Consider the following 13073-nt stretch of genomic DNA (forward strand, 5'->3'; position numbering starts at 1 on the left):
GCCGAGCTCCTCTGTCCGGGAAGGATTCTGGCCTCTCACTTTTCGTCGAGATCTGCCCCCGCAGTCTTGTCCTGGCAATATTTCCAGGGGTCGATTGGAGAGACTCGGCCTGAGAGAACAGTGTGGGAAGAGAAAATTGCCAGTCAGAATGTTTTAGAAAGCTGTACAGTGTGAATAATACCAAGCAGATTCCTTTCCTGCCGCGTCACAGTACCAGGCCGTGGGGTCAGCCCTTTATTTATCTACAAGGTGCCTGAGAGGTGGTAGTCACCGCTGTGTCGTTGCTTCCTGGGCCCAGCCTGAAATCTTAGCTTGCTTTTCTCCACCTCTGGTCTAAGAATCGCCCTCATTCACACGGATTCCCAAATCCCAGAAACAAAGGTCTTTAGATTTTATTTTTCAGAAAGGTAGGAGTAGGTGGGATTAGCAACACAAAGCATTCGGGTTCCACGAGGCTTAGGATTCGCCATGGCAAAAGGACATAAGGCCGTTCTTTGTGCCCTCGTGTCTGGAGCTGCTCTGTCCACCCGCTTTATTTTCAAGGACGAAATGGCAGTTTCAGAGGATCCTCGTGTAGAAGCTCTCCGGGCCTCCGGTTCCACACAGCCGGTTTTGTTTGGGAAAGGAATGTCCTTGAGGAGGGTGGAGAGGAAGACAGTGTTAAAAATAAACGACCCAGCTAAAATGGAGTCATGTGTGCTAAGCCCCATCAAGATTTAATGCCTAACTTAACCACAGCTTCAAACCAATCACGAATGTCCAGATCAGCCCTAGTGAGGTAGTCTGCCTTGCCTTGCTCTCCCCCCTAAAGGAAGGTGATCTTGCTCGAAACAATCCATTTCCTTTCGCTAATACCCCCTTGTCACACGGTATCTCAGCCTGTAAAACCCTTCTATTTTGCACAGCTCCCTCGAGTTCCTTTCTATGGATTAGATGGGATGCTGCCTAACTCGTTGAATCGTTGAATACAGCCAGTTAGGTCGTTAAACTTGCTCAGTTGAATTTTGTTTTTTAACAGTAGAAAGCCATACAGGGACATCTCTGTCCTGTGTGGGGGATGGAGCTGGGGGGGGGGGCGGGGGGTGGAGGTAGTCTCACAGTGAGGTGGACAAATGTGGGGCTTGGGTTCTGCCTTTTTTTTTCAACAAATAAGGCTAAAAATACCTCCGCCCAGAGGGAGAAGAGCAGGCAGTGTGTCAGCAGATTTCTCTGGATCAAAACAAGCTGTTCCAGGAAAACAGTCGTAAACAGAGAAACTTGGATCCCTGGGTGGGGCTGGTTGGTGATGGGTCCACCCCACCGGAGCAGGCAGGCGGCTGAAGCTTTCTCCTTCCTGGGCCGCCCACTGAGGAGCTCAGGGTTGGAGGGGGAAGGAGGACGGGAGAGGGCCCCTTGGGCAACATCTCGATTTCTCAGGGTCAGGGCCTGGGTTCCAAGTCCTTTCTCCGGTCATGGCTGCCTTCCCCTCTTATTCTGAAGCCGGCTCAGCTCTGTTGCCAAACACACACCAGCCCAGGAAAGGACCCAGGAGATTTCCTGCAGGAGCTCCTGGGAAAGGGAGAGGAGAAGGGCGAGAAAGGGGTGTTACTTCAGGTTCACACCAAGGGCAGGGCAACTAGAGAATGTGCCGGAACCCTGACTCCATTCCCCACAGGTCCAGTTGCGGAGATGTGACCTCCCGGGTCACCTTGGCTCTCTACTTACAGGAAACCCTTGACTGGGGCCTTTTCCCTCTGAGCCATAAGGCCCCTTGTCTCAGAGCCTGGCAAAGGAAACTGCACAGTCACCCAGTGGTGGCTGGGAGCCCTTCCTGCCCGGCCTTGCCTCGCCTTGCCTCACAGCAGCCGGTGCTGGAACAACATCCTGCCCCACCCCCACTCAGCCCCCACTGGCCTCTCCTGCCCCGGCAGGAAGCTGGGCCCCATCTCACAGTGTAGCCCTGGGCACGCTCTTAACTTCTCCCAGCTAGTCTTTCCTCGTTCCCACTTCATAATTCTGACCCGGATTGTCCTGCCCAGAAGGCTCTCCACCTGGTGGCCATCTGGCCCAGCCGTCCCTCAGCTGCTTGAGGCCTCTGCCCAGAGGTCATCTTCTCAGTGGGTCCTGTGCACCCCTGGGACTTGGGCTCCTGGGGCAGGGGTTTCTGTTCCGCCCTCCGCTGGATCGCCCCAACCCCGCAGTCCCTGGCACGCAGTGGACCTCAGTGAAATGTGTTAACAAAAGCAGCCTGTGTTCCGTAAAGGTCATTCTGTCCACTGTGAGGCTCTTGACAAATATTTGCGATACTGGCAGACTGAAGGAAGGAAATGAGTGCCCAGGTCAGCAGCAGCCCCACAAATTCAATGGCAGTCCCGGATTTGGGAGCCTGTCCAACTTGGACTCCCAGGTCAAGAGACCAGGAGGAAGGACCAGGGGCTGCTCCGTGTGGACTGGGGCCCAGCAGCTCACCCTGAATGCCTGGGACCAGCTAAGGGAACTAGGGAAGCCTGTCTCTGCTGGAGCTGGCAGAAGGCATTTGAGGGAGAGAGTGTTGGGGTACAGACTCCCCATAGGCTGGTTTGTAAGGCAGGGGAGGAGACGGACCTAACCTACATTTCATCCTACATTTTTTTTTTACCCTGCCTGGACCAAAGGGCAGGCGGCCAGAGGAGGGGGAGCAGGAGAGATTAGGAGAGGGCTCCTTCCACATTTGATTCTTATCTCTTGTTGGTGCACGGAGCCTGTGGGCTCTCAGTCCTGATGCTCTTTCCTGAGGCTCTCCCCTCCTAAGGCCAGGCTTCACGCTTTGGCCAGGCCTCCAGGCAACAACTTGGATAGTGTCAGTGCTTTGCATCTGGATCTCCTGGACCCACTGACACATGCACCTGATACCCCTGGGCGTCAGGCCGTCGGTGCCCCGGCCCTACTGACCACCCCCTGCCTTCCCTGAGTCTTGCCCAAGCTGACCTTCTGCCCGGAGCCCGGCCTTCCCTTCTGCCAACTGTGTCACTGGCTCGTGGTCACCTCCCTATGTCCTAAAGCCGCTGCCCCTTAAGCGCTCACCAGACCCGCCTGCCTCCTTACCCCCCATGCTGAGCACCTGTGTCGTCACTTCTCAGTCCCCAGCAGAGGGAAGTCCTGTGGAACTAGGGACCCTGACGCACAAGCCTTGTCTCATTTGACCACTGCTGTGCCCCACCAGTGGCCCCCAGACCTCCTCAGTCCCCCTGTTGCTGACTGAGCAAGTCCCAGCTTGCCTAGGCCCCACCCTTTGGCCTGTACCCACCTTGCCAGCCTCTCCCCAAGCCCCACCCACCAGGAATCCTGGTGACAGTGTCTCTGGGCAGGGAGCTGGGGGTGCCGACATCCTACTACCCCACACCCCTAGGTTTGCATAGCCCCCAAGAAGCCCTCTACCTTCTCCAGGCTGCCTGCAGCCCCCACTGCCGAGCCTCCCACTTCCACTAGGGTCCCTGCTGCTAGGGTCCCTGTCCTCAGGCCTGAGCCTCGTCTTGTCCCTAGAGTGACTCCACCAGAGCACTGGTCATTTAAACAGTCCGTGAACCTCTAAAGGAGCCTTTTCTGATCTGACCCCATGCCCCCTCCCCCCCAATCCCCCAGTGGCATCTGGGAGCAAAACGTGCCTGGCACCAGGACTTGTGCAGGCACTGGAGAAACCCTCTGAGTGGTACCCCTGGCCCCTGGAGGCTGCTGACCTTGACACTGTGAGGGAGGCCTGTGCTCTCACTGGCCTAGAATATCAGTGATTACTACAACCCCTTCAACCAAATGCCAAGGTCGAATAGGCAGGGGACACAGGAACCCTGAGAAAGAGCTGGGACTATTATTATCCTCTTGCAAACTGTATTTATGACAAGTAGTTTAAAAATAGTTGGCGGGCTCAGTATGGGTGGGGGAGGCAGGTGCTGAGAGACAGCTGGGCAGGGGGTGGGGGCCTGTCGGGCAGGGGCCGGGAACAGTCAGCTCTTGTGGGCACTGGGCAGAGCAGGATGGAGATGACTGGCCCAGGGTGTGCCCACCCCACCCCCTGGATTTCCCCACGTAGCCCTGGTGTTAAATATTTTGACTCGGTTGTCACTCTACAGAAAAACAAACAAAAAAATTCCAAAGCAGGATCTGTTTGCAGGATGCGGATCCTGATCTTTGGAAAATGTGGGTCTCCTCACCAATCAGTGCCCTTGGAGCTCCAGGACCCCCTATCATGGACTGTGGGACGGTGGTGGTGGTCAGGAGCCAGGGCCACTGCCCTGAAAAGGGTTGCGGGGGGGGGGGGGGGAACGAATGCAGCACCAGACCGGACCCCTCTCCTCCTCCCCTGCTGGGGGAGATTCTGCCCCGGGGTTCCAGGTTCCAGGGATCTGGGCAGGAAATGCAGGCTCACTGCCTCTGCAGCCCCGCTGGAGGAGCTGGAGGAGCAAAGGGCGGGCTCAGCTGCCCCCTTCTGGCTATATCTGGACCTGCAGGCAGACTCTCCCCAACTCTGCGTACCCCGCCCTTCCCACTGCCTCAGTGTCAACCTGATGGGGGCAAAAAAAAGGCAGCCAACCTTGGAGCATGCAACTTGCTGCTTAAAACTTAAGTCCTGACCCAGGCCCAACCCTGCCATCCTGTTCTGGGTGACATTGGGGTAATCCGCCTGCATTGTCTGAAGTGTGGACCTGATCTGGGCAGGGAGAAAGTGTCAGGCAGCTCTAAAATGTCCTCCTTGCCTGGGAGAAGGAGGAGCAGTGAGAATCTGCCATGAAGTTTCCCACTTCCCTTGGCTTAGGGCTGGCAGTGTCTTTCAGGCTCAAGGTCACAGCCAGGCTCTGCGCGGCTCCCCCTGCTCTGTGCCTGTACCCTCTCACTGTGCTCCATTTTTTCTCTATTTTATGGAATCTCTCAGGCCCTCTCCTCTAGGAAGGCTTCTCTGATCACCGAGACCCCCCTCCCTATCTGTTGTCTGTTTCCTTTGTCTCCCCCTGTCTGGGTGTGGCCAGCTCATCAGTCAGGTGCAAAGTGGCTTATATTCCTGGTCATCTGTGTTCCCATCCCCAGTGTCCCCTGCAAAGCCGACCGGACTCCGAGCTGACACCCTTTGGGCAACTCAGTCACTAATTCTCTCAACTCCTTTTGCAGGGGCATCTAGAAGTGCTCCCTGTCACGGTCACTGCAGACCTCCCCTTGCCAGCGCTATCTGTGTGCCTTGAGGCCTTGACTTCTCAGACTGAGCATGCAACCTTGCACGGTTGCTTTGCCGTATTCTGAATCCAGTGTGGCTTCTGGCCTCCTGTGGGTGTCTCCCCACGCTGGCCCACCGCTGGCTGCAGCAGCACGAAGCGCGAAGCCCTCCCCCTGTGGCCGGATCTGAGGCGCTGCGGTTGAGGCAGGAGCCGCCCGTGCCCGACCAGCTGAGAGGCCGAGATTGGGAAGGAAGGCCTGCCCAAGGGTCCCGGATGCTGTAAGTGGTGGAGAATGACCCGGGACTGCCCCGGCCTCAGAAGGGATTGCCTGTGTAGACTGTTCCAGGGACCTCTGCTGTTCGAGTTCTGAAGAGTTAGGGGGTCTGGGGGCCCTGATGGCCCGGTATCCCTGCACTGACCGCCATGGGCCTCTTCTGGTCTGGGGACCTCTGGAGCCGGGTGCTGGCTGAGCCAGGCTCTGTGTGCTAGGCTAGTAGACATAAGCCACCAGGGCAACCCAAGGGCAGCTGGTATTTTATTATTACTTTTAAAAAAATGTTTAATGGTTTTATTTACTTTTGAGAGAGAGACAGAACACAAGCAGGGGAGAGGCAGAGAGAGAGGGAGACACAGAATCTGAGGCTCCAGGCTCCGAGCTGTCAGCACAGAGCCCGATGCGGGGCTTGAACCCATGAACCGCGAGATCATGACCTGAGCTGAAGTCAGACGCTTAACCGACTGAGCTACCCAGGCATCCCTTATTTTATTATTTTTTAAAAATGTTTAGTTGTTTATTTTGAGAGAGAGCACGAAAGCATGGATAGGGGCAGAGAGAGAGAGAGAGAGAGAGAGAGAGAGAGGAGAGAATCCCAAGCAGGCTCTATTGCTGGTATTTTAAAAACAAACTTTTGGGCACCTGGGTGGCTCAGTTGGTTAAGTGTCCAACTCCTGATTTCGGCTCAAGTCATGATCTCACAGTTCGTGAGCATGAGCCCCACATCGGGCTCTGCGCTGACAGCTTGGAGCCTGCTTGGGATTCTCTCTCCCCTTCTCTCCCTGCCACACCCCCCCCACCCCACCCCCACTACTGTGTGCTCGTGCTCTCTCTTTTTCTCTCAAATAAATAAACTTTATCATTTTTTTAAACGTTTATTTATTTTGGGAGACAGAGAGACAGAGTGGGGGAGGGGCAGAGAGAGAGGGAGACACAGGATCCAAAGCAGACTCTAGGCTCCGAGCCTGTCAGCACAGAGCCCGAGGAGGGGCTCGAACCCACAAAGCACGGGGATCATGACCCGGGCCAAAGTTGGACGCCCAACTGACTGAGCCACCCAGGTGCCCCAATAAACTTTAAAATAACAAACTTTGATGCACTAAAAAGCCCCACCAAAGGAGACCAAGATAGTAATCTATTAGGGTGGTGTTACAGGTTGAATTGGGTCCCCTGCAAAAAGATGTGTTCAAGTCCTAACTCTTGGGACCTCAGAATGTGACCTCAGTTGGAAATAGGGTTGTTGCAGATGTACTGAGTTAAGATGAAGTGGCAGAAGGTGTGCCCCCAACCCAATATGACCGGTGGCCTTTTAAGAAGACGGCGACAGGAAGACAGACACACGCAGGGAGGAGCCATGTGATGAAGGCAGGGATTGGGTTTATGCGGCACAAGCCAAGGATTGCCAGAAAAGCACCGGAAGCTAGGAAGGGGAAGGAAGCATTCCTCTGCGGCTTTCAGAGGGAGCATGGCCCTGCTGATCTCCTGGTTTCGGACTTCTGCCTTCCAGAACTGTGAGACCATAAATTTCTATTGTTTGAAGCCCACCAGCTTGGGGTACTTTGTTATGACAGCCCCAGGAACCTAAGGCAGGCGGAAGAGAGATGCATGAAAATGACTTCTGGAACACGGTCCGTCTTCAGGGATGAGTGAATGGACGAGCCTGACAAAATCACATAAAGATACAGCCACGCGGGTTCCAGGTGGTTTCACATCTGTTACCCAACGTCACCCACAACCTCATAAAGGAGGGGTGATCGTCCTCACTTCACGGAGGAAGAAACTGGGGTTCACGGAGAGGACTTCCGGCCTCACAATGGTGGGGGATCCTGACTCTGCCACCACCTCTCCTGCCTCTGCAAACAGGTGCCTGCCTCTCATTTGCAGTGGTGTGCAAAACACAGTGCTCTGCCCTTGGGCGTGGGAAGAAACCATTAGACAGGCATCATACCTCCCCCACGAAGGGGAGGAGTAGGTATTGCTACCGTCCCCATTTTAGAGATGAGGAAATGGAGGCCCAGAAAGGTGATATAATTTGCCTAAGGCTGCACAGCAGGGAGGAGGAGTCAGACAACGAATGAGGTCTTGGCCTCCCCAGGGAGAAAGATCTGATCCCGGGGGAAGTCACCTGTCCAGGGTGAGAAGCTTGGGTGAAGGGAATGTGGGCTGGGGGGGGGGGGGGGTTGTTGAGAAGCCAAGGTGGGGAGGGGGTTTAAGAGTGCCGAGCCAAGCCCCCGAGTGGGGAGATGGTGGGGTATGCTCTAAAAACAAGTGGAGGGGCACCTGGGTGGCTGTGGGTTAAGCATCCGGCTCTTGATTTCAGCTCAGGTTCTAATCTCACAGTTCACGAGTTTGAGACCCACGTCAGGCTCTGCGCTGACAGAGCCTGTTTGGGATTCTCTCTCCTTCTTTCTCTGCCCCGCTCCCACTTGCGTGCACGCTCTCTCTTTCAAAATAAAAACAAAACCTTTATTTATTTATTTAAACAATTTTTTTTAAAGTTTATTTACTTTTGTGAGAGAGACAGAGCATGAGCAGGGTGGGGGCAGAGAGACAGAGGGAGACACGGAATCCGAAGCAGGCTCCAGGCTCTGAGCTGTCAGCACACAGCCCAAAACGGGGCTCAAACTCATGAACCACGAGATCACGACGTGAGCCGAAGTCAGACGCTTAACTGACTGAGCCACTCAGGTGCCCCCCAAACAAAAAAAGTTTAAAAGCAAGTGGGGCCAATATCTCTGGGTGGGCAGAGACCAATCTAGGATTTGTGTGGACTATAGCTTATGAAGTTTAGATTTTAGTTTTAGTTTCTGAAGGTCCCTTCAGAAAAATAATCTTTAAATCCTACTTCTGCATATTTTACAAAACCCCTGAACACGCTGATAGGCCCTCTCAGAGCCTTAGGAGGGAGGGCCCTGATGCTTGGCCTTCATTCATTCATTCCAGATGGCAGGCTCTGGGCAGGCCCTGGTCTGTGTGCAGAAGATCTGGGATGGGGGGGAGAGGTGGGGGGTGGGAGGGTGGAAGGATGCGGCGGAGGCCCTGCTGTTCATGTTGCCATCCTCACCATCCAGTCAGGTGTTGCTGGCGCCCTGCTCGGAGCAGGGACTTGGGCTGGTGCCACCTCAGGGGGGTGCGTAACCCAAGACCCATGGGGGACACAGAGGGAGAGCACTACACAGTGTGGGCAGATGCCTGAGTGGAAAAAAAGGGGGCAGAGCGCCTCCCAGACCAGGAAGCCGACTTCCAGGGGAACTTCTGGCAGCCGCCTTGCCATGCAGAGCCGCGCTCCCCAAGGGGATCTGGTTCTCAGCTGGGCTCCCTCCCCGGGCCCCTCTTTGGTCATCTCAAGGGTGCCTGGACTTGGGATCACAGGCTCGGAGCCGAGCCCTCAGAGAATGGAAAGGCCTCCCCGGCAGCCAGCCTCTCCCTCTCCTCCCGCCGGGTCCCGTATAGGTCACAGGGGGCGGTTTGTAAGGGTCAGCCGGCCCGGGGGTGGAGGGGGACACATAGTGTAGGGTGGACAGCGTCTTCTCCTGCTGTCGTGCGCGGTGGCTACAGAGGGAGCACAAAGGCCCTTCTGTGAGGGCCAGCCCGCTGATGGCTGAAGCGGTATGTGGCTCCGGGGGGCGGGGGGGGGGGGGCACATTCTGAACTTAGGCCCGTGAACCAGCTGGAGAACTGGCAGTGGTTCTGGAAGGGGGTCCCCCAGTCAGCTTGAGCCTGCCCACGGACAGGCAGCCGCTGCTGCTCGCCAGGCCACCGGTGCAGGGTGTGGGACGAGGCCTGGTCAGAGACGGCAGGGGAGGCAAACGTGGCGGGCCCGGAGCGCGAAGTGGTGCAGGGCTGTGGCGGGAGGGGCGGCGCGGTAGGCAGAATAAGGTCCCTCCAAGATGTCTGTGTCCCGGTCCCCAGAGCCTGCGAGTGTTAGGTTATGTGGCAAAGAGGGGTGCAGGGTGCTAGTCAGCGGCTGTTGACAGGGAGATGAACCCGGATTGTCCACAGTGGCTCGGTGTGATCACACGGGCCCCTAGACCTTGTGAGGGGAGAAGAGAGAGATGTGAGGACCCCGCATGGAGGAAGGGGCCACCAGGCAAGGAGAGCAGGCTGCCTCTAGAAGCCGCAAAAGGAAAGGAAAACAGCTTCTCCCCTAGAAGCCCCAGAAGCAATGAGGCCCTGTCGATACCTTGACCTTAGTCCAGTGAGACTCATTTCGGACTTCGGGCTACAGAGCTGTGAGGTGATGAATGTGTGTGGTTTTCAGCCACTAAGGTTATGCCCATTTGTTACAGCGGCCGCAGGAAACGAATACAGGTGGCGAGGGCTGACGGGCCCGGGAAAGAGGAAGGGGCTCCAGGTGGGCCAGGCTCCAGGCCGTTGGTACCCCCTCACCCACAAGAGTGGGGGTGTCCGCGCTGTCGGCAGGCCCTGGCCTCTCGGGTGGATCCTGTTCTCCCTGCCGGTGTCCAGACATGTGACTTGTAGAGACGAAAATAGCTAACACCCATCAAGTGCCTAGTCATCGCCAGACCCTCAAGCACCCCAACAACCCTATGAGACGGGTACTATTATCATGGCCTTCTTAAAGGGCAAGGAGTGGAGGCTCCAGGAAGCGCCCACAATCGTGCATCATGCTGCCCTTGCCAGATGGCGGACCTCACGGAGGAAGGCAGGATAGGGGAGGGGCCCTAGTCCCAGGACCTCACAGCCACAGAGACGTGTGACTTGCTCCTTCTGGCTCCCAACCCGCTCAAGTGTGAACTCCAAACCCCACACGGTGCTCACCCTCCAGGGCCAAAGCCTGTGGGCGCCCAGGACAGGATCTATGGCAAACAAACCACTTCCTGGCGAGGCCTGGGGCACGAGGCATCCTCGGGGTGGGCACAAAAATCACCCCCAAAACCTCCTGGGTTCTCTGGCCTCTCGGCTAGGCACTGGTGTCCAGACTGTGCCCTCAGCCCCAACCCCGAGGTGTGAAGAGGAACGGGAGGGCAGGGGTCTGACAGGCCATGGCAGTATGGCTTAGGCCATGAGGGACAGGGGACAAAGGCCTGCCCACCATCGGTGCTTCGTTCCCCTGCCTCCCTGCAGACCTACCCCCTTGGTTCCCACCATGAACCACCAAACCCCTCCTGGACCTTCTTACCCTGGGAGTCCCTGCCCAGCCACCGACACTGGAAAACCTCACTCTGGGTTCTCCATCGAATTCCACTCTGCAGCCCAGAGAGCTGCATACCTTGACACGTATTCAATAAAAAGCAAACATGCAGCCTATAATCAACTCGCAGGCTGTACTTAACACACTCCTGGTATTTCATAATGTGAACCACCCAGAGTTTGCTGGAAATTCATTTATTATTAATGAGTCACATGATACAAAAGAATGAGAATATTCAAAGGGCACTTGGTGAAATACTGCTTTGTCCCAAAGGCCAGGCAGAAAAGGTCACGTCACAAGGGATGCTCAGAGAACAGCAGAGAGGCCGAACAGTAAAAACAAGTAATGGGTCCACACCCGCCCCTTGCAGCCAGACCAGCAGATAAACATTCACCTGGGTCAAAACAGCGAGTGGGAAGAGATAACCAGATGGCTGCATGCCGGGCAGGCCGGGCAGCCACCCAGGTCCAGTGATTCCAGGAGGGGAGATAAGATGTTCTCTGGCTGGGACATTCCAGAAGGCTCGGATACCTTTTTATTATAACAAGCAAGACAAGTCCCTACTGCCGGAGGCAAGCCCCCCTCAGAACATCTGGAGTGTGCAAAAGTCACCAAAAGGAAGAGGAAGTGAGTGGGCGGATTCGCGTTTCCTCTGTCCAGGCTCTCCAGGGGAGGGGAGAACAAGGCCCAGCCCAGTGATCCGCTGGGCCTGCCTCTTCCCCGCGGAAAGTCCCAGCAAGCGCCGTGAGAGCCATGGAGCCACCACGGAGGAGCCGAGGGGCTGGGAAGGCCCTCTGCTAGCCTGGCTCCTCTGGGAGAAGACAGGAACGTGAGGCAGGGGAAAAGCCACACCCAGTGCCACATCCAGCCTCCCTACAATGTCCCCGCAAAGATGAGACCAGCTCACACGGGACATCCTTGCACACAGGCCACCCCAAAGGGTCACGCGGATGGACACCATGGCGCCGTCTTGAAGGAAAGCCAGTAGCTCTGAGGTTGGCGGGAGCATTCCCCCAACCTGCCCCCAGAGGCCACAGGCTTCGCAGAACTAAAGCAGATGAAAAAGGAGCACAACCAAAACCTGAAGCCCAGGGTGGCTGGGAGCCTGTCCAAGTGTGAAGTGTGGGTCTGGCGGCGTTTTGGTCCACAGGACGGCCACCTCCCGGCACAGCGTTGTCACCAAAGGCTGGCAAAAAGGCATTTTCCTTCCGGTCAGAGGGTGTCCTGGCACAAGGGGCCTGAGTGAGGGGCACAGAATGCCCCCTGAGCCAGGCCCTGCCTGGCTCCCTCTAGTTTCATCCGGCAAAGGAGGGTATGGGTGAGGGGCCTCGCCTTCTCTGTTCCTCCTGTGGTTCAATGCACGAGGGCCCCTTCCTGCCCAAAGAGCCATGCCCAGACTGGCAGCAGGTTGTGGGGTGGGGGTGGGGGGTGCGGCAGAAGGAATGCAGGGATGTGGTCACCAAAGTCCAGGGAAGAGACCAAAGACACACACTGGATCTACAGGTCCCGAACCCTATTCATCGGCCACCTGCCATCAGAGCCGTCACTGAGGACTTCAGAGCAGGGGACACTGTCCATCTTGAGAGGGGCACGAAGACAAGTCCCTGGCTGGGGGGGAGGTGGCCAGAGCCTCCTCAGATGCTCCTGAGACCGCAGTGGGGCCGAGTCCCAGGGAAGTCCAAAAAAGACCCTGCAGGAGCCCCCGGCCAGCTCCGCGCAGCCCGCGTCCCATCCCAGGCACAGAAGCCACTTCCTCCCGCTCGAGGTGGCCCTCTTGCCCGACGCCAGAGCCGCAGCCTGCTCCTGCCCCTCGGGGAGAAGGGCCCTCGGCCAGGCCCCAGGGGGCCTCCGGGTGCCACCCCCCGCCTGGCACCGCTGCCCTCAGCCCTGCTCCAGGCTGTCAGCGGGCTGCACCACGGTGTAGCTCCCCTGGCCCACGGACAGCTGCCGGCTGAAGAAGGACGTGGTGCGCTTCGGTTTCACCCGCTTGATCTGCTGACCTATCAAGGAACAAGAGGACCGCGCTGAGGGAGGGCTTCCCGGGGTGGGCTGGTCCGCGCCCCCCCGGGAGCCTGGATTCCGGCTCCAGGGCCTGGCTCCTTCCAGAGCTGGTGCAGACCCAGTCCCCCTCACCGCATCCACCAACTATCTGAGCTTCAGTCCCGGACCCCAACTCTTCTGCCCACGATGGGGAGGGCGGGGAGGGCGGGGAGTGCGGCCAGCCTTGCAAATCGGAGGCCGTTTCGGGTTTTCATTTGATGCTGGGCCAGCTGTGCTGTCTGAGGAGCTTTTGTTAAACCCAGTTCAAGAACAGACCAAAGAGGGGCCCCTGGGTGGCTCAGTCGGTTAACGTCTGACCTCAGCTCGGGTTGATCTCACGGTTCGTGAGTTCGAGCCCCGCATCGGGCTCTCTGCTGTCAGTGTGGACCCTGCTTCGGATCCTCTGTCCCCCTCTCTGCCACTCCCCTGCTTGCGCTCTTGC

At 57.1% G+C, this 13073-nt stretch overlaps 1 protein-coding gene across 6 annotated transcripts in view; it reads right to left on the reverse strand.

Moving 5' to 3' along the window:
* Positions 1-367: 367 nt before the first annotated feature.
* FRMD8 (FERM domain containing 8) overlaps positions 368-13073 on the reverse strand; it is a 37110-nt gene continuing 24404 nt past the window's right edge. For 5 of the 6 annotated variants that reach the window (XM_053202935.1, XM_053202938.1, XM_053202936.1 and 2 more), the window contains one exon: positions 10770-12591. In XM_053202935.1, the coding sequence (XP_053058910.1) occupies positions 12492-12591 (100 nt within the window). In that variant the 3' untranslated portion in view covers positions 10770-12491. Of the gene's footprint in view, positions 633-10769; positions 12592-13073 lie in introns of those variants that run through there. The other variant, XM_053202937.1, reaches the window with a different exon arrangement.

Source organism: Acinonyx jubatus, chromosome D1 (assembly GCF_027475565.1).
Source record: "Acinonyx jubatus isolate Ajub_Pintada_27869175 chromosome D1, VMU_Ajub_asm_v1.0, whole genome shotgun sequence".
NCBI classification, from domain to species: domain Eukaryota; kingdom Metazoa; phylum Chordata; class Mammalia; order Carnivora; family Felidae; genus Acinonyx; species Acinonyx jubatus.